This window comes from Sorex fumeus, unplaced genomic scaffold (genome assembly GCF_029834395.1).
Source record: "Sorex fumeus unplaced genomic scaffold, SorFum_2.1 ptg000097l, whole genome shotgun sequence".
In the NCBI taxonomy this organism is placed as follows: domain Eukaryota; kingdom Metazoa; phylum Chordata; class Mammalia; order Eulipotyphla; family Soricidae; genus Sorex; species Sorex fumeus.
In genome coordinates, this window is record NW_026606154.1 from 3,671,170 (window position 1) to 3,696,511 (window position 25,342).

Below are 25,342 nucleotides of genomic sequence, written 5' to 3' on the forward strand. Positions count from 1 at the left end.
GCTCCAGGATGCCTTTTTATTGCTCTTTGAAATGACTAACTAGAAAGGGGAAAGAACTCTGGGGTTTATTATAATCTGCTGTCATAATGCACAGCTAATAATAAGACTTTTATTCCCTTTTTTTTCTCTTTTATTTTTGAATCACCTTGAGATACACAGTCACAAGATTGTTCACGATGGCTTTTCATACAACTTCCCGACACTGTCCCCTCCACCAAGTTGCCCACTGTCCGCCACCCGTGTTAATAGGACACTTCCAAGCAGGAATCAGTGGCGTAAGCACCCCCGCTGCCTCTGGCTTTTGTCCTGCAAGAGGAACTTGTCATAAGCCTCTGCAGGATCCGGTTCGCTTCCTTTTCCGAGTGGGTTTCCCTAATAGTTTGCCTAACGGGCCCTCATTTGGCGGGCAATTAAACATGACACTTCTCATTGGACCCTTCCGCCACGGCCACGGGGAATCAGCTGCCAGTTTACTGCCATGTGGGAGCTGGCCTGAGATTCTGGGGCTGGAATCCAAATGCTAATTTCAAAGGTGGGGTGAAGCCGCAGCTCACGTTTTTCTGCAGCCCTGCACTCTGCCAGCCGAACAAAGAAAGGCCAGCTGGGTGGGTGGGTGCGTGGGTGGGTGTGTGGGTGGGGGGCAGCCCGGCCGAGACCTGCCTGCTGTGTGTGACTCGGTTTCCCTTGGAGGATTCTGGAATCATGCCCGAAATGCCAGAGGACATGGAACAGGTAAGGAAGAGCGAGGCGATTTAGGAAGTGAAGCATTTCTGCACTTGGGCTTGCTTTCAAGGCATCTTAGAAGCTGGGAAAAGCTAAGAACGTGTGTTTTGTGTGTGTGTGTGTGTGTGTGTGTGTGTGTGTGTGTGTGTGTATGTTTTGAAAAGGGAGGGGGGGCTTCTCATTTCTTTGTTTAAAACATTTAGTTCTTTCAAGAGAAAGCAAACTTTAATAATTGGCCCTGGGTGCCAGGTTATGGAGAGCTCAGCTAATGTTGGTTAATTGACAAAAAAATATATATATATATGTATATTATTTTTTATATGGAACCAGAAGAGCATTTCCCCTTATCGGATTAATTGCAATAATGAGGGTGAAAGTTCTATTAAAAAAAAAAGGAATTTGCATTTTAGGTGTGTGTGTGTGTGTGTGTGTGTGTGTGTGTGTGTTTTAACTCACCCAGCTTGTCTGACCTAGCAGAAATCTGCCCCCTTAACTTCTCTCTCTCCAGGCTGTTCTGTTTCAGTTGCGATTTTGCTACCACCTGCATTTGGATATTGTCTGATTTCTTTTCACACAGAAACGTCCTGGCTTTATATAGAAAATGATTTTAAAAAAACAATGCACGAGCGTTATGCTCCTAGAGATAGACCCAAGTTTTACCTGGCAACCCGATTTTGGTAATTTTTTTTTCTCCCCACCGCCCCCCCCCCTTTTTTTTTTAACCAATGCAGCCTCCAATGGTTGCCTCCTTTGGGCTGCTGTGAGAATCCAGATGCTCTTTGTGCCGGTGCTTAAAAGATCCTTGCGTGGAACTCTTATTTTTCCCCTCTGTGTAAGGGGAGATCCAATTAAGGCCAGGCTGTGAAGAAATTCAGGGTTTGGCTTGGAAGGATGTGGTATCTGCTTCATTTACCCTGGCCCTCTCTCGCTTTCTTTGTTGACCGCTGGTTCTTGCTCATTTCCTGCAAAAATAATCCTATTTGTGGTTCTCTAAATATGCTAAACTGAGGTACTGTATGTTAGGACGTGGATTCTACCCAAATGGCGAAAACAAAACAAACAAACAAAAAAAAAAACCCCTTTGACCTCAGGAGCTATAGGTTCACTTCCTTTTTTAGTTCTAAGAAAACTTTGTTTGCATACAAAAAGCAAGCGAGTAGGGAGGGGTTACTTAAGGCAGTCATAGGACCGGCTTAAGAAAAACTTTATTTTTAAAGCCTGCTTATCTTATTGCTCCAAGGCACAAAAAAGGAAAAAGGGGGGAAAAAAAGGACTCAAAAGAATTCAACCCGTGGTCAGGGTTGGGACGACTTTCTGGTGGAGATAACTAGGGGTCTGGAAAAACCGTTTTTGTTTTTCTTTTTTCGAGATTGCTGGCAAACTGTTGCTTTTTTTTTTTTTTTTTTTTTCTGCATGCCTGTCCCAGCCCTGGCTGGAGCAGATTTGGTGCTTTGGAACCCCAGAGGGATGCCTCGCAGGCTGGCCGGAGTCTGCTTCCTCTGGACTGTTGTTTTTCTCTTTAACTTTGAAAAAGAAAACCCGGGCGTTGGCCAAGCCTTGCTGGGGTTCCCCAGGGCTGCCAGTCTTGCTGCAGCTCTCAAAGGCTTATTCCCTGTCCTTCGATCTCGACCACTCCCTGCATTGGGGAGACCACCCAGGTCTTATTTCCAGATTCTCAGTCTGTAGTCAAGAGTCAAGACTGAGAATCAAAGTTCTTAAGAGGTCCCCCTCCGCATCCCCCCAATAATTCACCTTTTCTGCCCTCTTTCTGCAACCTTAAAAACTGTATAGACATATGTGCATATATTTTTGCACATATATGTGTGTATATATATACCAGTTATAAAAATAGTTTGACATCTTTGGGATTTTCACACGTCTTCCTTTTTATAGCATCCCTGAGAGACTAAACGGATTCTTGGGCTCTTGATGACTCAATCCAACATTTTTATTTTTATAACTTGTTTTGTTAAACAAAAAGGCAATAGAAATAACTGAATAATTACTGAATAATATTTAATTATACGCCAACACAATTATAAAATAATTATAAATAACTGAATAATTAACGAATAATATTTAATTATACGCCAACACCATTATAAAATAATTATGTCGGCATATAATTATAAAATAATTGAATTATAAAATAATTGAAGTTAGAAATAAACGTTTCTGTTGCTCCAGAAACACAAGCCCACAGTGTTTTCCTCCCTCCTGTCACGCCAACCCATCTCTTTAAAATCTCCTTTTCCTTTTTTCCTATCACTTCAGCCTGGGCTCTTAAGCATTGCATGCGCGTCCCCTGCAAACTTCCAGGCCTGTTCCACTATATCCTCCGTGTCATCTCCACTAGCCCACTCGCCTCACCTCCTGCCCCATCTTCCTGCACCCACCCCCCAAAAAAAAAAAAAAGCTTGTTTTTCCCGGCGCTCGGGGCCGCCCTTTGTGCGTCGTATCCCTTTAAGAGCCGGCGCGTGGGCCCGGGAGCGTCCCTCACCCCCGCCCCCGGCCCCCGCTCCCACTGCGTGGCCCGCCCCTTTTCCCGGGGCGTCCGCCGGCGTGGCCAATCAGCGCGCGCGCTCTGAGCGGAAGCCGGAAGCGGCGGCGGCCGGGTGGGCGGGCCGACCGGGGAGCTAGGGGAGGCGGGCCTGCATCCCGGCGCCAGAGGAGGAGGCGGAGGAGGAGGGGTTAGGAGGAGCGGGAGCAGGAGCCGGAGCTTGAGCCCGAGCAGGCGGCCCGCGGTGGCCGGCGGCGCGAAGACGGCGGGGATGGTGGGGCGGGAGAAGGAGCTCTCCATCCACTTCGTCCCCGGCGACTGCCACCTGGTGGAGGTGAGGCGGCCCCGGGGTCGGGGTGGTGGGCGTCGGGCTCTGGGGGCGTGCAGGGGGCGGGGGGACGCACGGATTTTCCAGCCCCCTGGTGCGGGGCACCTGCACCCCCTTTGGCCCCGGAGCTGGGGAGCTGGGGAGCCGGGGCTGGGCGGCACCTCCCAGTTTGTTTACCTCGTTGCATGCGCGCCCCGCCGTGTTTTTCCTCCTGCTTTGCAGCTGAAGCTTGCAAAAAAGAAAAAAAAAAAAAAAGAAAGAAAAAGAATCAGAAAACGGGCAAGTCGGTTTCTCTTGGCGCTCTTCTGTCTAGCCACCCCCGGGTGGGATTTTCTTGCAAGTTTCGGTTCTGATTCTTTCAAGCTCCTGCCCTCTCCTTCCTTGGGTATTCAGTTCCTTGCATCTTACAACTTGGAGGCAGTGGGAAGGCACCTCCGATCTTACAAGATTTTGACTATGAAAAGAAAGGGGGACCTCCGCACCCCCTCCTCCGCCAAAGGGAATAAAGATCCCACTAGGTCCCAGCTATTGTTATGCAGTGGGTGTGCTTAATTATTTTTGCTTGCCTAACCTCCTGGGAGAAGGGGATGATTTTGTTGTTGTTGTTGTTGTTGTTGTTGTTGTTGTTTTTCCTCGATTGATTCTTTTGGGTTTTTTTTTTTCGGCTCCGTTTCGCAGATGCGAATATCGAGGCGTAGGGCGGGAGCTCTTAGGTCCCCCCCCCCCCCCCAATTTCATCCTTGGAGCTAGAATTGGAATTGTTACGTCTGTGTCTCGGCTCTGCATCCTAAGGGGGTTACGTAAAAGCAGCTTATTTCTGTGCATTCCTTCTCCACGTCCTGCTTTCCCTGGGGTTCTATTCCAGCCTTCAGTGCTATTTTATTAATCCACAGAATCTAGGGTTCCCGGGGATGAGGGAACTTCTTTAGTGCTCAGACCCCTAATCTCTCTCCTAAAGAAGGGAAGGGCTTGGCGGGTTTTCATAATGCAAAATTCGCGTGCGTTAAAATCGTAACGTTGTTCTCCAGCCTCGGCGAGTAAGGTTGGGATGGTGGAGGGCTTTAAACTTCTGTAACGTTCCTGTGTGCCCTAGACAGAGAGGAGAGCCTAAGTTTACTGTGTTGCACCATTTTTAAAGAGACCTTTAATTTTGCAAGAATGTTTCTGATCTCCTTTAACCTGATCTCCAGCCCTTTAAAAAACCTGCTGGAAGAGATTGCCCCAGGAGGGCAGGATCTTACCTTGCTTGGGAGCCACTGGGAGTGGTCGAAGACAAAAGAAATCTGATTTCTGCACACCAGCAACAGGCTTAATTGCCTTGTAACTTGTTCACTTGTAACTTAAACTGCCCATAGGATGGTTATAAATTTTTTTTTAAAAGGTGCATTTGTAATCAGACCAAATATTTTTAACTTACTGGTTTGTGTTAAGTGGGCAGTTTTTAAATTTTCATTCTGAGTTCTTGGGATGTGTTGACATTTTACGGGTGGTGCAGAAGTAGTTCTTGGAGTAACAGTCCAAAATATAAAAAAGCTTGAAGTAGAGATCTATTTCTACATCTTTATAGAACTGTAAAATTGGGGATGGAGCCATAGTACAGCAGGTGAGGCAACTTGCCTTGCAAGTGGCGGACCTGGGTTAGATTATGGGCATCCCATTAAGATTCTCTAGCTCCATAGCACCACCGGCGGGAGTGATCTCTGAGTATCCCTGGGTCTGACACAAAAACAAACTCTAAAATAGATTATAGCTATGAATAAGCTCATCGTTTTCTTTGGTCTCAGGCATCAGAGGCGAAAACAGGAAGAAATTCTTAGCATCTACTCATTTCAGAGTGGTGTTTATTTCATTTCCCAGCCCATCATATACCTGTAGTGCTTTTTAATTTTTTTTTACTGTGGAAATGGGAGTGCTCATTGGGAGAGAGCTCTGCGGGGAAGATGCCTTACTCTGAATGGAGCTGGTGTGGTCTGGCCCTTCTGGTATCAGGGTCAAAGTTAGTGCCCCAGAGGCGAGGCTGGGAGAGCCCTACCTAGCAAGCCAGCTCCCGATGCTGTTTGCTTCGACCAAAGAGGATTAGAGTAACTTCTCAGTACCGTGGTGGTGGGTGATGGAGCAGAAAAAAGCGGTCTTGGTGACACCAAACTGTAAAAGTTAAATCGATGGAAACAGATCCCAGTACTCATTTGACTAGACCGTTAAACACGACAAACTTAATTTTTAGTCCTAACCTTTTTTTCTCCCATTTTGACTACTGGCAAAAAACCTTTATAATTCATAGTGTTACATTGTGCAGCTTCCTATTTGCCAGGCAATGATTGCTCTTCAAGTCCTTGCTCCTTTTTAGTCTTTCTCTCCCTTCTTCCTTCCTTTCTTTTTGTCTTTCTCTTCCTCTTTCTCTTCCTCTCTTCCTTTTTCTTTCTTTCTCATTCTTTTTCTTTCTTCCTTCCTTTCTTCCTTTCTTTTTCCCCCTCCCTTCTTTCCTTTCCTTCTTTCCTTTCCTTCCTTCCTTCCTTCCTTTTCTCTTTTTCTTCCTCTCTTCCTCTTCCTTTCTTTTTCTTTCTTCCTCTTCCTCTTTTTCTTTTCCTCTCTTCCTCTTTCTCTTCTTCCTTTCTCATTTTTCTCTTTTCCTTTCTTCCTCTTTATTTTTTCTTCCTCTTTTTTCTTTCTTCCTCTTTTTTCTTTCTTTTCCTTTCTTCCTTTCATCTTTTTTCCCTTCTTTCCTTCCTTTCTTTTCTCTTTCTTTTTCTTCTCTTTTCCTCTTTCTTTTTCTTTCTTCCTCTTTCTGTCTCTTTCTTCCTCTCTTCCTCTTTCTTTCTTTTTCTTTCTTCCTCTTTCTTTCTTGTTCTTTCTTCCTCTTTCTGTCTCTTTTTCTTTCTTCCTCTTTTTTCTTTTTCTCTTTTTCTTTCTTTGTCCTTTCTTCCTCTTTCTTTCCCTCCCTTCCTTCCTTTCTTCTTTCCTTCCCTCCTTTCTGGGTGAGGGGGTCTCAGGGGACCTAGGAATGACTGCCAATAGAACCTGCCCCATCTGGATATCAGCCTGGCCAGGTGGTGCTTAAGTGGCTCCCAGCATTTGAGGGGTTGGCATGTCATCCTGGGGTTTGAACTCTACTAGAACTGTCTACCCTGTCTAGCAAACAGAAATTCCATTTTTATTGGGGGCGCCATGATTTACAAAACTGTTAATGATGGAGGTTTCTAGCATTCAAATACCACCCCTGAATATTGACAGTGACTTCTGAGAAGTTATTTTCTCCACCAAACCTACTTGTTTTTATTAAAAGTGTCTTTACAGGGGCCTGCAAGATAGTCCAGTGGGCCTGGCACTTGTTTGCATGTTCCTGACATGGGTTCCATCCCCAGCTCCCCGTAGGGCTCCCTGAGCACCTCCAGGAATGATTCTGTGTAACCTTGAAGACCACTGGGTGTGGCCCACCAACTCCCCCCCCCCCCCAAAAAAAAAAAATAAAGTGTTCTCTCTCTGGAGTAGAGAACCTTTTGTTAATTAGTGCTGTGGTTTTTGTTTTTGTTTTTATTTTGCTTTTTGGGTCACACCTGGCGATGCACAGGGGTTATTCCTGGCTTCGTACCTCTGGCAGTTCTCGGGGGACCATATGGGATGCTGGGAATCAACCCAGGTCATCCGTGTGCAAGGAAAAAAGGCCTACCCGCTGTGCTCCAGCCCCTGCTTGTTTAACTTTGAAATGCAGTTTCAGAGATCTGTGAGCACTTCTGTACAGTTTCAGACAGCTGTAAGCACTTTTCTTCCAGGTTTTGGAGATATTTTATCTCTCAATTATAAGGTCATCTGATCTCTTAAGAGTCACTGAAAAGCAAAAGTAATCATTCTCATCACCAGCATCTTTATAAGATGCTGCTCTGATTCACTTGCTCGGATTGTTGCAGATAGAGTGAGGGTGAACGCTGAAAGCCAGGTCTTATTTCACTAGCGTCCTTTGGGAATCCTGGCGGTGCCGCTTTGACCTTTTCCGACAGAAAGATGATGTTGCTTCGAGAAAGGTAAATGGCAGTTGTTTGGGCTTAACGAATACAAATTTGTCTCCGGGGAGTCTGGAACTCGGCCAGAGTTCAGGATCATGGTTCTCAAAACAGTTGGCAAGCTCACCTTTGTCAGTTTAGCACCAGCTGGACCCTTGTTAGACAGAATCACTATCACCCCGTTGTTCATTGATTTGCTCGAGCGGGCACCAGTAACGTCTCCATTCATCCCTGTCTGCTAGTGTAGCCCGATGGCATATTGGGGGCTCTTTCAGGGTCAGGGGAATAAGGACCATCATTGTTACTGTTTTTGGCATATTGAGTATGCCATGGATGGCTTGCCAGGCTCTGCCATGTGGGCGGGATACTCTCTGTAGCTTGCTGGGCTTTCCGAGAGGGATGGAGGCTTTTGGGGCAGCCTCTAAACACCTTTTTACAGGTGTTCCCAGTCATGGATCTATGCGGGCAGGAGACTCTCAGTAGCCTGATGGGTTCTCTTAGACAGAAATCTTACTGAATCTCAAAGACCTGCAGGGGATTTGGCCCATGGCCACGGGAGACCCAATGGCCTGCTCTAGCCCTTCAGCAAAAACAAGAAACTCAGAAGACACCAAATCCCAGCCTTTGGTGAACTTCTACCTGGCGTCTCTATGGTATTTACCCTGTGGGCATTGCTTGCTGGTGGTATCTTGACTAGATTTTGCTTGTGTTTTTTTTTTTTTGTTTTGTTTTTGTTTTTATTTTCCGCTTTAGGTCACACCCAGCAATGCTCAGGGATTACTCCTGGCTCTGCACTCAGGAATTATTCCTGGAGGTGCTGGAGAGGCCATATGGGATGCTGGGAGTGGAACTCGGGTCTGCTGAGTGCAAGGCAAACATGGTTTCAGCCCCTTTGCTTGTTTTCTTGCCTTTACAGTTGAACCTGTATAGAGCTGGTTTCTTGCCAGGATTCATGGAGTCGATTTTCCTGGCTGAATTCTTTGTTTTTCCTAGATCGGTTGACTTCCAGCCAAGTTATGCATCCTAAAGCAATAGAATAATTTTCCTTTAGTTTTTAAAGTGTCTTGGAATTGGTCGAAACAATGAAAAAAGTATATTTGAGATATGTCTCTTATCTTTCAGCCCTTTGATTTCAGAGTTTTCCATTGCTAAACATAGCTGGGTTTGATGGGCCCATTTTAGAAAATTATTCTCTGCAGTTTAGGATGCAGGGCTAAGAACTGCTGAGTCGAAAGAAGGGCTCAAACTGGCTGTGGGTACATATTTAAAGCAAATGATGACTCTTTTCAAGAATCTCTGGGGAAAGAAACTTGATGTTACTCTCTTGGGAAGAAGAAAATTTTGAGTGTTCTTTTGTTGTTGGTGGTGGTGGTTGTTGGTGGTGGTGTTTGTTTACCGAGAGTTTAGCCCACAGCCTTATGCTAAACTTGGGCTGTATTCCTGCCCCAAGAATACCAAATTAGAAAATGGGCCCTGGGAACATAATACTATTGCCGAAATAATAGTCCCTTTGAATTGCAGTGTTGCAGTGTGGGTGGAATGTTCTTCCTGGTTCAGTGAAATGTTCTTCCTGGTAGCGGGGATCAGATTAAAAGATTTTTACTTGCTTTTCTTTGGTCTTTCGTTTACTTTTGACATTTATTTACTAGTTTGGCCAGACATAGAGTAATGGTGCCAAAAGCATGACATTAATCTTCCCTTTGCACAGTTTGCTGTGAAATGAGAGTCTGTTAATGTGAACCTGTCATCTAACGTGATCACTGTCGTCCTGTTGTTCATCGGTTTGCTCAAGCGGGCCCAGTAACGTCTCCATTGTGACAATTGTTACTGTGTTTGACGTATCGAATACGTCACGGGTAGCTTCTCAGGCTCTCCAAGAGGGGCGGAGGAATTGAACCCGGCTCGGCTGGGCTGGCTGCATGCAAGGCAAACGTCCTACCACTGTGCTATCGCTCCGTGATGTAGCAGAGAGAAATTGTCATTTAAACTGTAGATGAGGGGCCGGAGCGATATAGTCCCTGGTTCAATTCCTGACACCCCAGGTGGCCCCTTCAGGCGTGATCCCCGGGTGCAGAGCCAGGAGTAAGCCCTGTGTACCGCTGGGTGTGGCCCTAACCCCCCTCCCCCTCAAATAACCTCAGGTGTGATCCCCTCAGTCCTGTGGGTTTCCTTGAGCACTGAACTGAGAGTAGCCCTTGAGCCCTGCTGGATTGGGCCCCTTCACTCCCTTACCCCCTAAAAAGGACCAACAAAAACAACTTAAAAGACCAGAAGTGACAGTTTTTAAACATTGGTGAATATAGCTTAAATACTTAAATGGGCTGTTAATGTAATTATGCTTTAAAGCTATTGTTTTTCACTTGTTTATTTTGGTCGGTACATTCTTATTAAGCAAAGAAAATAATGTAAATTGGAGTTTATTGCTCCTTTGTATGTCATTGATCTGTCAAAATGAGAAATTTCTATCAACATTGGAAATGTTAACAGAATTCTGTGTAAGGTTGCTGGTACCACGTGGGACCCCAGTGCTGCTTGGGAGCACCCCTTCACCAGAAAGTTCATCTTAGAAGGGATCCACATCCTGCAGTACTTGGGGGTCAGGGCCAGTGTTTGAATCCAGGGCTCCTGTGTGCAGATCAAACTCATTGCTTTTGCTCTCTGGCTCTGTGAAGACTTTTTTTTTTTTTAAGTTGATGCTGGGTTGGAGCGATAGCACAGCGGGTAGGGCGTTTGCCTTGCACATGGCCAAGCCCGCCTACCTGAGTTGGATTCCTCTGCCCCTCTTGGAGAGCCGGGCAAGCTCCCCTTGACGTATTCGATATGCTAAACACAGTAATAACAAGTCTCACCCTGGGCCCGCTCAAGCAAGATGGATGAACAACAGGAGGACAGTGACAGTGAAGATGATGCTGTTTGAATAATCTCGATTCTAAGTTAGAGGTGTGGGACGGGAATCACCCAACTGCTGAGACCTCACGGACTTCTCCTTTAAATGAACGGGGATGGTGAGTCATTTCTTGGAGAGCCGTCTGGGAAACAAATGGTCCTTTCCCCTCCCTTCACCTTTCAGGAGGAAGTGAACATCCCCAGCAGGCGGGTTCTCATCACCGGGGCCACGGGGCTTCTTGGCAGAGCCGTGTACAAAGAATTCCAGCAGAATAATTGGCATGCGGTTGGCTGCGGTTTCCGAAGGGCGAGACCAAAATTTGAACAGGTGAATCTGTTGGACTCGGCGGCAGTGCATCACATCATTCATGATTTTCAGGTAGGGGTCATTCTGCTCTCACTCTTCTCTCTCTCTTTTTGGGTCCCACCCAGGGGGGATGCTCCAGAGTTATTCTTGGTTCTGCATTCAGGAATTACTCCTGAAGCCTGGCAAGCTCCCTGTGGCATATTCGATCTGCCAAAAGCAGTAACGAGTCTCACAATGGAGACGTTACTTACTAGTGCCCGCTCTAGCAAATTGATGAACAATGGGAGGACAGTGCTTGGGGGACCATATGGGATGCCAGGGATCAACCTGGGTTGACCACCTGCAAGGCAAACATCCTACCTGCTGTCACCCCAATTCCGAATTGTCTGGAAGCTATAGGAAGTAAGTGTGTGTGTGCGTGTGTGTGTGTCCCTGCAAGGCAGTTATGATGCTTAAGCACAAACTGAGTTTTTGGTTGGTGGGTTGGGTCTTTTTTTGTTGGGTTTTTTTTTTTTTTTTGCTTTTTGGGTCACACCCAGCAATGCACAGGGGCTACTCCTGGTTCATGCACTCAGGATCACTCCTGGCGGTGCTCAGGGGACCCTATGGGATGCTGGGAATCGAACCCGGTTTGGCCGCGGCAAGGCTAACGCCCTACCCGCTGTGCTATCGCTCCAGCCCCAAGTTTGGTTGTTTTTTTATTTGTTTTTAAACCATAGCAGAGAAAATGCAATCCTGAAACCAGTTGGGTTCAAGGCACTTAGAGTTTCTCTAACAGGTGCAAGAACCTGTGAGACCTGGGATTTGACGCTGGCATCTCTCGAAAAAGAGTCAGGTTGACGAGATGCGAGTGAAGTGGTTCCCTTTCTTCCCCTCCATGCTCTTGTCATGTCCGAGGGCACGCACCGTAGTGATGCTCTTGCATACTTGTTCCTGTGTGATGGCGGTCACATTTGTAGCTTCTGGGACCTCAGGGACGGTGCTGCTGGCCTTGTTCCCTGTGCTTGGGCCGGTTGGTACCTGGATCCAGCTCACAGCCGCTAGCTGGTCCTCGACCCCCAAGGTCATAGGCCTGGAATCAAGCATTTTGTAGAGAGCTAAAGTTCAGGAAGTATTTTGCTAAGTACCATTTTCTGCATCGGTGCTTTAAAAATATTATCAGCAAACCTTACAACGCCACAAGATTGCTCCTATAACCTCCATTTTCTCTTTCTATTTTTTTTTTTTCCAATTTTGTTTGTTGGGGCCAAAACAATTTTTTAAATTTCAGTTTGTTTGTTGGAACTTACTCTTGGCTCTGTGTTCAGACATCACTCTGGTGGGCTCATGGGGTGCCTGCGATCAAATCCAGGTCAGCCACATGCAAGGCAAGCATCTTCCCTGCTGTGCTATCTCTCTGGCCCCCAGTATCACTGTATCAACTATCTCTCTCTCTCTTTTTTTTTTTTTTTTGCTTTTTTGGGTCACACCCGGCAATGCACAGGGGTTCCTACTGGCTCTGCACTCAGGAATTATTCCTGGTGGTGTTCAGGGCGGTGTTCAGGGGACCATATGGGATGCTGGGAATTGAACCCAGGTCAGCTGTGTGCAAGGCAAATGCCCTACTGCTGTGTTATCGCTTTAGCCCCAGCTCCATCTCCTGAGCCATGCAGACTCCAAAGTAACTTGCTGGCTGCGATTGTAGAAACCTTTAGTCATTGCTTCTCCGCTTCCGATTGGGTTAGGGTGGGATCAAGAGTTGGAGCGTTTCCCAGCAGATGCGGTCCAAGGCACATCAGCGTTGGCATCCCCCTGGGACTGTCGCACTGTGGCCATGGTCCCAGGCTGCCATCAGCTCTGAGGCCCAGCTGGAGCGGGCAGGGCGGTGTGTGGACTCCCTCCTCCTGTCTCTCCCCAGCTGCTGGGGAGCGAGTCGTCTCCCCTCAGCCCTCGAGTCCTGCTGGTGACATCTGGCACCTTAGGTCCCAAGAGTCTGCCTGTCTGGGTCCTTGCTTCTGCATCATTGTTTTCCTAAAGGGGGGATAACACCCTTGCGGGCTGCTGGGTCGAGCCAGGGAAATGGGAGAGGCTTTTCAGGTGCAGTTATTCAGGGGCACTTTTTCTTTTAGCATAGACATAAGGACGATTTGCGGGGGAGGAAAAGGCTAGTGATTTTTCATACATTTTTTCCCCCTCCCGAAAATGGGGCATTGGGCCACATTAAGTTTGGGAATTTCTGTGCTAGATTATGAAATCATTGCAGGAGATAAATATAGAAATGGCACGCAGAAGGCTTGACTGTTTCCACGCATGGCCGACTCTTTTTTTCTTCCTGGGAAGGAGGTTACCCTCTCGGTGCTCAGGCGGCCAGCTCAGGGGACCGTGTGGTGCCTAGAATGGGCCCATCCCTCATCCTCTCTCCAGGCCCATCTTCCTTCATTGCTTGCCCAGATCTCCACTTAGGCATGCAATCCACAACTGATCATCCTCCCTTGAATGCGTCCCTAAATATTTAAAAAGACTTATCAAATAAGTATGTTGAGGATATTAATTACAGAAATGGTAATTTCTTTTCGTCCATCAAACTCAGGGAGGCAGAGCTTATTTTGGCTTAGAAATAGGGTTGCTAGTAGGGTTTTGTCTGTTTTTGCTTGGTGATAACCAGATCGCCATCTTTCGGGCCTTGCTAACCTATTTTGCGGGAACTTGAACCTTGGAGGAAAACAGAAGCATGACAAAGCTTCCCGATTATAAGAACTTGAGTGTTTTAGTTGAAGGACAATGTTTCAGTTGGAGGAACTTGGTTGGTTTAAGGAATGTTTGTGGTGGGAATGAATTTGCCTCTGGACGGCTGTGACTTTTCTCTGTTCCGTTCCTTTCTGGGGTTAAAAAAGAACTCACGGGGCTGGAGCGATAGCACAGTGGGGAGGGCATTTGCCTTGCATGCAGCCGGCCCGGGTTCGATTCCCAGCATCCCATATGGTCCCCAGGGGTAATTCCTGAGTGCAGAACCAGGAGTAACCCCTGTGCTTCGCCAGGTGTGACCCCCGCAAAAAAAATAAAATAAAGGTGATGTGCCCGCTTCTTAAAAAAAAAAAAAAAAAACCTCACGACTGCTTACTTTCCAGCCCCATGTCATAGTACACTGCGCAGCAGAGAGGAGGCCAGATGTTGTGGAGAACCAGCCAGATGCTGCTTCTCAGCTGAACGTGGATGCTTCTGGGAATTTAGCAAAGGAAGCAGGTAATGAGGGGCTCATAAAAATCTTCATGGAAGATCATTTCATTATTTATCTGCATTTCGGGGCCATACCTGGTAGTGCTCAGCAGTGACTCCTGGCTCTGGCTCTGCACTTAAGAATTATTCCTGGCAGTGCTCAGGGGGACCCTGTGAGATGCCAGGGATTGAACCTGGTTCACCCACTTGTGAAGCAAATGCCCTACCCACTGTCCTGTTGCTCTGGCTCCACAGAAGATAATTTGAAATGAAATTTTTTTGGGGGGGGTCACATTGGTTTACAGGACTGTAAATATCTTACATGTTGCCAGGGGTACAGTGTTGGCACCCCACCCCCCAAAAAAATAAGAGTGCTGTTCTGGTCTTCTCCATGGTTTTGGGGACCTCATTGCCTTGTTCGTTCCACTTCACCTTCCTCCTCACTAATGTCTGTTCTGTGATCGGAGCCCAAAGGTTTGTTGCGGAAGTTGGAAATGGTTTTAATGTTTTTGCTGCTTTGTGTCTTTATTGTTGGTTTTCCAGTTTTTTTCATGTTTTTTGTTTGTTTTGGAGCCACACTCGGCATTGCTCAGGGAAACACTCCTGGCTGGTGGGCCTGGGAAACCCTCTGGGATACTGGAGTTCGAACTCAGGTCTGCCACATGCAAGGCACCTGACCTGCTCCAGCCCCTGCTGCTTTGTGTCTTTAAATACCACATAAAAACCTTTGTAAACTGGGGCTGGAGTAATAGTACAGCGGGTGGGGCGTTTGTCTTGCATGCTGCCGACCCGGGTTCAAATCCCAGCATCCCGTAGGTTCCCCTGAGCACTGCCAGGAGTAATTCCTGAGTGCAAAGCCAGGAGTAGCCCCTGGGCATTGCTGGGTGTGACCCAAAAAGCAAAAAGAAAATAAAAAGAAAAAACCTTTATAAACTGTGAAAGCCATGGAATAAATAGAGATTGGTTTTTTATTTCTTCTCTTTTTTTTTCCTCCACATTTTACCATGTGGTGGACGATGAAGCTGTTGAAAATGCCAGTGAAGAGTAACGTTCTATGGTAACTCTCTCCTGTTTGATGTTCTTCCTTTTCCCTGTAGCTGCAATTGGAGCCTTTCTGATCTACATCAGCTCAGATTACGTGTTCGATGGAACGAGCCCCCCTTACAGAGAGGAAGACATACCCAGTCCCCTAAATCTGTACGGCAAGACAAAACTCGAAGGTGAAAAGGCCGTCCTGCAGAACAATGTAGGTAAGACATACTCTTCTATGGTACCCGACTGTGCTGCCCCTTTTTATTTGTGAAATAAACAGGGTGAGAGAGAGGAACGGAGATCTCCAAGACCAGTACATAACTTGCATCTAGGTGCTAGGGTTTTTGTTTTGTTTTGTTTTGTTTCGTTTGCTTTTTGGGTCACACCTGGCGGCGCTCAGGGGTCACTCCTGGCTCTACACTCAGGAATTACTCCTGGCGGTGCTCGGGGAATCCTGTGGGATCCTGGGAATCGAACCCAGGTCGGCCACGTGCAAGGCAAATGCCCTACCCCACTGTACTATCGCTCCAGCACTGCTAGGTTGGTTTTGTGTTAGATGTGTGCCTGCGTGCAGGGGTGTCTGTGCTGATCAGACAAAACTCCTCTCCGCGGAGCATGTTGGGGGGGAATAGACTCAATTGGGAACTGTCACGAGTGAAGATTCTCCGAGCTGGGCGATCCCCACTCGAACCCCGACCCCGCCTCCGTTGCTGCAGGAGCTGCGGTCCTGCGGATCCCGGTCCTGTACGGCGAGGTGGAGAAGCTGGAGGAGAGTGCCGTGACCGTCATGTTCGACAAGGTCCAGTTCAGCAACAAGTCGGCCAACATGGACCACTGGCAGCAGCGCTTCCCCACGCACGTCAAGGACGTGGCCAGCGTGTGCCGGCAGCTGGCCGAGAAGAGGATGCTGGTGAGAATTGGGTCGCCTTGGGCCAGGCTGGGGGTGGGGGGGGCCTGAGTGGCGCCCTGGGAGGGACGTGGCATTTGGGTTTGAGTTTATTTCTCAGACAGGACGCACCGCGTTGGTTTTCTTTCTTTGGTTTTTTTTTTTTTTTTTTTTTTTGGCTTTTTGCTTTTTGGGTCACACCTGGCGAAGCACAGGGGTTGCTCCTGGCTCTGCACTCAGGACTTACTCCTGGCGGTGCTCAGGGGACCCTATGGGATGCTGGGAATCGAACCCGGGTTGGCCGCGTGCAAGGCTAACGCCCTACCTGCTGTGCTATCTCTCCAGCCCCCCCCCTTTTTTTTTAAACACAAGATCATGGGCTGGAGAGTTCGTTCAGCAGGTGAGGTGCTTGCCCTGCATGCAGCTAGCCCAGGTTCTACCCCCGCATCCCTTACGGTCCGCCAAGCACTGCCAGGAGTGATTCCTGAGTGCAGGGCCAGGAGTGTGACCCAGAACCTTAAAAGAAAAAAATGACAAGATGACCGGAAGCTTTTATTTATTTTTTTTTTCTAGTGTGTGTCCTGTGCTGTAGCGATAGCACAGCAGGTAGGGCATTTGATTCCTCCGCCCCTCTCGTAGAGCCTGGCAAGCTACCGAGAGTATCTTGCCCGCACAACAAAGCCTGGCAAGCTACCCATGACGTATTCGATATGCCAGACACAGTAACATGTCACAATGGAGATGTTACTGGGCCCACTCGAGCAAAAATCGAACAACGGGAGGACAGTGACAGTGGGTGTCCTAATCACTTTTCAATAATAATTTTTTTTTCTCTCCCCTGTTTTTAATTACACATAGTAATGGTCAGGGGTTGCTCCTGGTGCTGCACTCAGGAGTTGACTCCTGGAGGTGTTCCAGGGACCATATCGCTTGCCAGGGATCAAACCTGGGTTGGCCTCATGCAAAGAAAACACCTACTATTGTATCATTGCTCTGGCCCCATAATAACTTTTTTAATGAAATTTTTTTTTTTTGAGCTGTAATTTTTATTTTTGTGACATAGCCGTCGATTCTCAATGCTTAAGCCCTGGCTCTGCACTGAAGGATCACTCTTGGTCAGGCTTGGGACCATATGCGATGCTGAGTAATCAAACAAACCTTTTAGTCAGCTGATTTGCTTAGTCAGCTGCATGCCAGGCAAACTCCCTCCTTGCTCTACTGTCTTATTGGTCCCTGGCCTACTAGTTTTTCGAAAGTGTCTCTTAAGATCTAGGTAATGCCTGAGAAAAGTCGGTGTGGAAATTTTTTTTTTCTTTTGCTTTTAGTCACTTCGTGAGTTAATATTTTTAATATTGTATTTTTTCAAATGCCTGAATCAGAAATTTAAAAATGTGTAAGCGAACCAAATGGAACATATATAGTGAGAGATTAGGAGACTCAGAGTATATGATTTTCATAGAATTTTTAAATCACTGTATCACTGTCCTCCCATTGTTCATCAATTTGCTCGAGGGGTTCCAGTAATCTCTCCATTGGAGACTTTGTTGTTACTGTGTTTGGCATATCGAATACATCACGAGGAGCTTGCCAGGCTCTGCCGTGCGGGCGAGATACTCTCGGTAGCTTGCCTAGCTCTCCGAGAGGGGCGGAGGAATCGAACTCGGGTTGGCCATGTTGGCTGCGTGCAAGGCAAACGCCCTACCGCCGTGCTATCGCTCCAGCCTAGAATTTTTAAGAATAACATAAATTTATTTTTAAACATTCTTAAATATGTCCATGAATATTAGAACTAGCTCACACTTGTGAAGTGGCTCCATTAAGTTTTGCTTTCAGCTTCTGAGGGGTTTTGGGGGGGACAGTGTGGGTCAGGTTGGGCCACACCTAGTGGTGTGGAGGTTGCCACTGACTGGCTATGCTCTGGGTCACACTCTTGGCAGTATCAGGGCCAGCATCCTAACTCCTGGGCTGTCTCTCCAGCCCCCTCCAGCTGTTCGGGAGAATGAGAAACACTTGTCTGGCTGAACTGTGCTTTTATCAAATCTCTGGTGACTTTTAGGATTCCCATGCCACTCACTGATGAAAGAAAGTCGGAGTTTTTTTAATTTTAAAAGATAGTTTAAAAAAAAAGGATGCTTTTTTTTTTCTTTTTGGGTCACACCCAGCAATCACAGGGGTTACTCCTGGCTTTATACTCAAGAATTAACTCCTGCCGATATTCAGGGGACCATGTGGGATGCTGGTAATTGAACCTGGGTCGGCCGCATGCAAGGCAGACGCCCTACCCGCTGTACTATCGCTCCAGTCCCTTAAAAGATTCTTTTTTGGGGGGTGTCACACCTGGCGATGCTCAGGGTTACTCCTGGCTCTGCACTCAGGAATTACTCCTGGCGGTGCTTGGGAGACCATGTGGGTTGTCGGGGATCGAACCCAGGTTGGCCACGTGCAAGGCAGATGCCCTACCCACTGTGCTATCGCTCTGGCCCCCCTTAAAAGATTCTTAAGGCGGGCCAGAGAGATAGAACAGTGGGTAGGGCGCTTGCCTTGCATGCAGCTGACCAGGCTTTCGTCCCCGGCATCCTGTAGGGTCCCCCGAGGACTGCCAGGGTCATTCTGAGTGTAGAACTAAGAGTCCAGAGTAAACCCTGAGCATCGTTGGTAATGACCGCCGTCTCCCTTTGTATTTCGCTGAGAATCATCGTAAGCATTGGATTTCTGAATTCACACCTGAGTTGTTAAACTGAAATCCGGTGACTTTTTCCAGTTTCCAGGGACGTTTCTGAAAGATCTCTCTTGCCCGAGCTGCTTGCTGTTCTCTCGCCAACTGTCGACACGTGTGTTTGTGTGTCTTTGGCAGGACCCGTCCATTAAGGGGACCTTTCACTGGTCTGGCAACGAACAGATGACCAAGTACGAAATGGCCTGCGCGATTGCGGACGCTTTCAACCTCCCCAGCAGTCATTTGCGACCTGTAAGCATGTGCCCTTTGTCCCTCCCCTTCCTGCTGGGAAGGGCAACAATCACCTAAGGATGCCCTTGGCGACGTTCTCATTGCACTAGCAGCGTCAGAAAACTCCCTTTCCCGCTCTCGGCTAGTAGCAAGTTTGCTTTTCCAGAACTAGCAGTTTGCAGGTTGATCTTGTCTCTCAATGATGTTCACGGAAGTTCACGCATTCTAATGGAAGCTTTATAGAGGACGAAGTAGAATACTTTTTCCCCACTATATCACTGTCATCCCATTGTTCATTGAGTTGCTCGATTGGGCACCAATAACGTCTCCATTCCAGATTAGATTTTGTTTTTGCTTTTTGGGTCACACCTGACAGTGCACAGGGGTTACTCCCGGTTCTGCACTCAGGAGTTACTCCTGGCGGTGCTCGGGATCATATGGGATGCTGGGAATTGAACCGTGGTCGGCCGCGTGCAAGGGAAACGCCCTACCCGCTGTGCTATCTCTCCAGCCCCTAGATTAGATTTTTTATCATTATTACCATATTTTTTACTGCATCACAGAGAGATACAAAGTCGTTCATGATCGGGGTTGTCTTAACAATGATCCAACACCCATCCCTCCACCAGTGTTCATTTCCTACCACCAATGATTCCAGTTCCCTTCCCGCCACCCGCTCCCTCCCCCCCCCCCCCCCCCACCCCAGCCTGCCTCTGTGGCAGGTACTTCTTTTTTTTTCCTTTTTTCTTTTTGGGTCATACCCGGCTCATGCACTCAGGAATTACCCCCTGGCGGTGCTCAGGGGGACCATATGGGATGCTGGAAATCGAACACGGGTTGACCGTGTGCAAGGCAAATGCCCTGCCCGCTGTGCTATCGCTCCAGCCTCTGGCAGCTACTTCTTTCTCACTCGCTCCCCTCTTTTCTCTCCTCTCTTCTCTCTCCCCCTCCCCTCCGCCCCTCTCCTCTCCCCTCTCTCTTCCCTCTCTCTCCTCTCGTGCATTATGATTTGCAATACAGCTACTGGGCAGTTACCATGCTTGCTCCTTTACCAATGGAATGGTCTCCTTACAGTGGTTAGGGTTGGTTTTCTCTTTTCTCCAGGGAGATGCTAATGAAACTTACTGCCTAAGTAAGAGAATATGACACCTTGGCGTGTGGCTGTTCATTTATTTTTGATTGTCGCTTTTCTGTTTTGTTTTTTTTTTTTTCCCCTTTAAGATAACCGACAGTCCTGTCCTAGGAGCACAACGTCCAAGAAATGCTCAGCTTGACTGCTCCAAATTGGAGACTTTGGGCATTGGCCAGCGGACACCGTTTCGAATTGGAATCAAGGAATCTCTCTGGCCTTTCCTCATCGACAAGAGATGGAGACAAACTGTCTTTCATTAGTCTGTGTCTGTAATTTTTTTTTTTTAACGGAAAGTATATATAGTATGTGGCACTTTTTTAAAAAAAAAAAACAAAAGAAATAGTTTTGTATTGCGTGCTCTTTAATTGTGACTCAGATCTTTCAGGTAAATAATGCTCTTGCACTCGTGAAATTGTCTAAAGAAACTAAGGATAATAATAATAATGCCTTGTTTGAAGTGATGATTTTTCCTCTTATCATTTTGTATGTCCTGACTTTACTTTCTATTTGAATATAGTAAATTATGAGTCGTGACTGTTTGAGAGCCAGGACAGAATGGATCTGCTGTAGAGTTTTTTTTTAAGTTTTATTGTTGAGGTATTTTTGTTTTCTGAGTTTTTTTTCCCCTTTGAGGGGTGGGGAGAGAGTGTGTGTGTGTGTGTGTGTGTGTGTGTGTGTGTGTGTGTGTGTGTGTGAGAGAGAGAGAGAGAGAGAAGAGAGAAGAGGAGAGAAATGCATTGTTAATCTCTATGACCTTTTCCTTTTTAGAACTTTTTGGGGGGCAAGTATTGACACTTTTATGTTTTAAAAGTCAATTACATGGTTTGAAAATCATTGGTGTTCATTATCTGCTTTGCTTGAGCTCAGATCGAAATGTTTGAAGAAAGAGACTTTATTTTTGCAACTTCCATGTAGTTTTTATGCTTGAGATCTTTGAACAGTTTCCATGTGTTGTAACTCCCGCAGCTCGGGGGCCCCTGCTCTCTGTGGCTCCTGAGAGAATGCGCCTATGTATTTTTTTAATATACCCAAAACTCCGTCATTTACACTCCATGTCACTGAGCCTTGGTGTGTCTGTGTAGTTATCCGGATAATGGCCTTGTAAGTCTTCATGACCATTCATGAAGAATAATAATAATAAACACTTCCTGGTGGCATGACAACGCTTTTGTGTTCTTGCCTGTGCGTCTCTCCCTCAACAAAGGAATCAGAATTGCGAACCACCTGATCTTTGCTGCCTTGTCTCGGAGTTGGTTCTGCCGTGTAACATCTGGCGCCTGGCAGAGAACCAAGGTGACAGATCTTCAGGCACAGTAAAGGAACCAAAATCTGGGCTCTTTCAGATATTCCAGCTCCTTGGCACCTCGGTCCATTTTAAATGCGAATGGCCGTGCAGTCACGGTAAATATCTATAAAGAGCATTGTCCCCGCATGCAGAATATTTTGAATTCATGTCGCCGTAGCTCACAGGGTAGCTCTTTGATGAGGCAGCAGGGATGCGTCACCCTACAGGGTTGCTTCCTCTTCTTTCGGGTTCTCAGAAGTGGAACTGTAAGTACCGTCCAGTTGTTTTGAGGCGCATCCAACTATTTTCTTGCACCATTTCACCTTGCCATCACCAACACACAAACCTCTACTTGGTGGAGGGATAGGTGGGGAGGGGAGGGGCCACTCCTGGCTCTGTGCTTGGATCAAACATGGATCGGCCACATGCAGGGGGTGGTAAGCACCCAAGCTTCTGCCCTCTCGAACTCATTTTCATAACTTTGGGGGTGGGGTTTGAGCCACACCAGGCAGTGCTCCAGGATTATTCCTGGTTGAGTACCGGGGATGGGACCCAGGGTCTGCCTCATGCAAAACAAGAGGCCTCTCTCTGCTCTCTGCCACATTTACTGCCTGACCTTCGCTAGGGGTGTTTCATTCCAGAACAGGGACGCCGCTGCCTAGGGTCAAGAAGCACAGTCTCAGGGTTGGAGCAATAGCATAGCGGGTAGGACTTTTGCCTTGCATGCGGCCGACCTGGGTTCGATTCCCAGCATCCCATATGGTCCCTTGAGCACTGCCAGGGGTGATTCCTGAGTGCAGAACCAGGAGTAACCCCTGTGCATCGCCAGGTGTGACCCAAAAAGGAAAAAAAAAAACACAGTCTCACTGCAAGTGACTCAGCCCACCAAGGCAGGGCTGGGGGAGCCCAGGAAGTGGCCCAGAACGTTGCAGGGACTAATGGCCATCATGCTGGGAGTGGGATTTAGGCTCCTGCATTTCTTGCTCCTGAGTTCAGCCGTCTGCCCATCAAGGCTGGGGGTGCAGAGCCCCTGGTGGGGGCCTGCCGTCTGCTCCTTCCCTTCTCGGGTGCCACCTTCAGCAGATTCCCGAGAAGCCAAGAAAACTGTCCACAAGGGCCTCAGGGAGACGCTGCACCCACCCAGCGTGAAATGCGGGGAGGCCCTGGGTGTGCTTTCCTGGAAAATGGCAAAAATTAGGGCTGTTATTGCTTTGAACTAACTGCACACCAGGGGGCCGGAGAGCTAGGCCCGGCCTTGGAGCTGCTTCCTGGGCCGCCCAGCCAACAGCGAGGCCCTGAGCAGCTCTGGGCATTGCCCAACGCTCTGCATAAGGGGAAAAAAAATGAACAAAATTGTTCCAACTTGCAGGTAGCACGGGGAGATCTCGCGAGTGCACCTGCTTCCCGCGAGAACTGAGCAGCCCGTGCGAGTGTGAACCGAGTGCAGCGAGTAGCGGGCCGTGTGCAGCGAGTAACGGTCCGAGTGCAGCGAGTAGCGGGCCGTGTGCAGAGAGTAACGGTCCGAGTGCAGCGCAAAACGGGCCCAGTGCAGTCAGTAACGGGCCTCCCGACAAACATCATTCAAGGCCCAAAGGGACACGCCCGCGCCAGCACCTGCAGGTCCCTCCCAGGTGTCACCTCGTGCCTTGGTGGAGTGTCCGGACACCGTCCCCCCTAACTGTGTCTGCTGTGATTCTCGTTCCTCGCTCACCGCGGCAGGCTGTGGATGCAGGTGGGGACTGTGAGGGTCTGCGGCGCCCAGCAGGGGGGTCTTGGAGGGGGACCCGCTTGGACACTGCACCGAGGCGACCCCCGGTGGGGCTCGGGGCAGGACCCTGCGTCCGGCCCTTGGTGTCTTAATTTTGTCACTCTTTAAGAAAAAAACAACAACGACAAAAAAAACCTCACAAACTTTTCATTAATTTCACAAATTCATTTCATTTCATTTCATTTCATCATCCTGTTATTCGTCGATTGCCTCGAGCAGGCCCCAGTAACGTCTCTTTCATCCTAGCCCTGAGATTATATTCAAGGCTATTTAGGAGAATGAGACCCATCATTGTTACTGGTATTTGGCATATTTGGTACGCCACGGGGAGTTTGCCAGACTCTGCCCTGTGGACAGGCTACATTCGATAGCCTGCAAGTTTGTCCAAAGTAGGAATAAGACAATAAGATGTCATAAAAAAAAAGTTTTGAAAAGATGTCGCGCATCTTTTCACATTATTAATTTCACAAATTAATAATGCATTAATTATTGATGATGGTTATTAATATTAATTTTTAAAACTGCATTTTTAGCACTGTCCTCCCGTTGTTCATTGATTTGCTGGAGCAGGCACCAGTTAACGTCTCACAACAAATTGTGAAACTTGCTGTTACTGTTTTTGGCATATCGAAGAAGCTACGGGGAGCTTGCTAGGCTTTGCCGTGCGGGTGGGATACTCTCGGTAGCTTGCCGGGCTCTCCGAGAGGGACAGAATAATCGAACCTGGGTCGGCCACGTGCAAGGCAAATGGCCTACCTGCTATGCTATCACATATATATATATATATATATATATATATATATATAGTTTGGAGGTGTTGGAAGGTAGTATGGCATTGTTTGGGGGCCTTGTAGTGCCCAAAATCAAACCCAGGAATCTAACCCAGTTCTTTAAACCTCATCTCTGGCCTTAAAGTCCCCACCCTGCACCTCGGTTATTTATTTATTTTTTGGGGGGGTCACACCCAGCGATGCTCAGGGGTTACTCCTGGCTCTGCACTCAGGAATCACTTCTGGCGGTGCTCGGGGGACCTTATGGGATGCTGGGAATCGAACCCGGGTCGGCCGTGTGCAAGGCAAACGCCCTACCCGCTGTGCAATTGCTCCAGCCCCTCACTTGGTTATTTTTGCTGGCTGGTAGCTGTCTGGGCCGGGAACCTCTAGGTTTATTTACTAGCGTCCTCCTGCTTTATTTAACCCATTTTTATTTCCTTTCCCAGTCCTCCAACTTTCCTTAACTTCGTTGGTATTAGCTACCTGCTTCTTCCCCTTTGGGGGCAGGTGGTTCTTGCTGTTTGAGGTTTTTTTTTTTTTTTGGTGGGTGCACACCCAGAGAACCTTGGGGCTTGTTATTCTTGGCTCTGGACTCCTGGGGGCGGGAGGAACCATCGACTTCACTGGGGAACAGAAGCCCCTGAGTACTGCATAGAGTACCACCCCTGAGCCCGACCCGCTGTATCCTGGAAACTGTGGAACCAAACCAGAGAACACGGGACAGAACTGATAGGTTCGCTGTCTGGCAGGGTTTCCGTGCTGTGCTCAGTGAACTCGGCGCACCTACAGGCGTTGGGAGACCTGCTGTTTGTTCTCTATCCGTGAGGCCTGTTTTCATTCACCCTTTGGCAGGTGGTGAGCACTACACCCCGTGAAACTGATACCAGGCCTCCTGTATGTGGGAGCCTCATACAGGGGCTGGCGCATGAATTGCGGGGTGGAAGAACGGGAGGATGCCTTATCTTTCGGAGCAAGTAGCCTTTGGCATGGTATCCAGAATGTTCCTCAGCTCTGCCCCTTTCCCTTTTGGCGGTCCTCACCTTTTTTTTGGGAGGGGGACGAAGGGGTGCTTGGGAGCTGCTCCTAGTGGTGCCCAGGGTGTCATGTGGTACTAGGGATTGAACCTGGTGCTGCTTCCTGCAAAGCCTCAACTCCAGCCCCGCCCCTGCTAAGGGCGTCTTTCCTGGGCCTTCCGGGATTGCTGTTTGGCTGCTCATGGCTGGTTTCTATATTCATAAATCAGGGGGGAAGGAGGTGTTTTAGGCTTAAAAATTGTTGGTGGTCCTAGTTAAAATCCCCTGCCTTTGCCTTTGTAAATTTTGCTGTGCGCCTAGCTCTCGGGCGTCCTGACTTCTCCAGGATGTTTTCATGAAGATCTCTGTCTGCCTCCAACTCTGTAGCACATGCAGTTTCTCAGACTTCACTGTGAAGACAGTTCCTTAACCCCCCCCCCCCAGCCCCCACCCTGGCCTGGTTCTTTGGTGACATATTCATTAAATGCACTTTGTTCTGTTAGTGGGACGTGGGATGATTTGGGAACCAGCAGTTAGAAACTTCCAGGTAAAAATAGGCTTCCTAAAAT

At 47.9% G+C, this 25,342-nt stretch overlaps 1 protein-coding gene across 2 annotated transcripts; it reads left to right on the top strand.

Moving 5' to 3' along the window:
* Nucleotides 1–674: 674 nt before the first annotated feature.
* Nucleotides 675–20,543, top strand: MAT2B (methionine adenosyltransferase 2 non-catalytic beta subunit). 2 transcript variants are annotated; one of them, XM_056133093.1, is made up of 7 exons: nt 675–732; nt 10,620–10,814; nt 13,850–13,964; nt 15,035–15,187; nt 15,686–15,879; nt 18,710–18,823; nt 20,024–20,543. In XM_056133093.1, exons 1-7 carry the CDS (start codon nt 703–705, stop codon nt 20,192–20,194), a joined length of 972 nt encoding a protein of 323 aa, XP_055989068.1. In that variant the 5' UTR covers nt 675–702; the 3' UTR covers nt 20,195–20,543. The 2 variants fall into 2 exon arrangements, with proteins under 2 accessions (XP_055989068.1, XP_055989067.1); XM_056133092.1 differs by lacking the exon at nt 675–732 and adding an exon at nt 3,414–3,557 and having other exon boundaries at nt 20,024–20,542.
* The last annotated feature ends 4,799 nt before the right edge of the window (nt 20,544–25,342 follow it).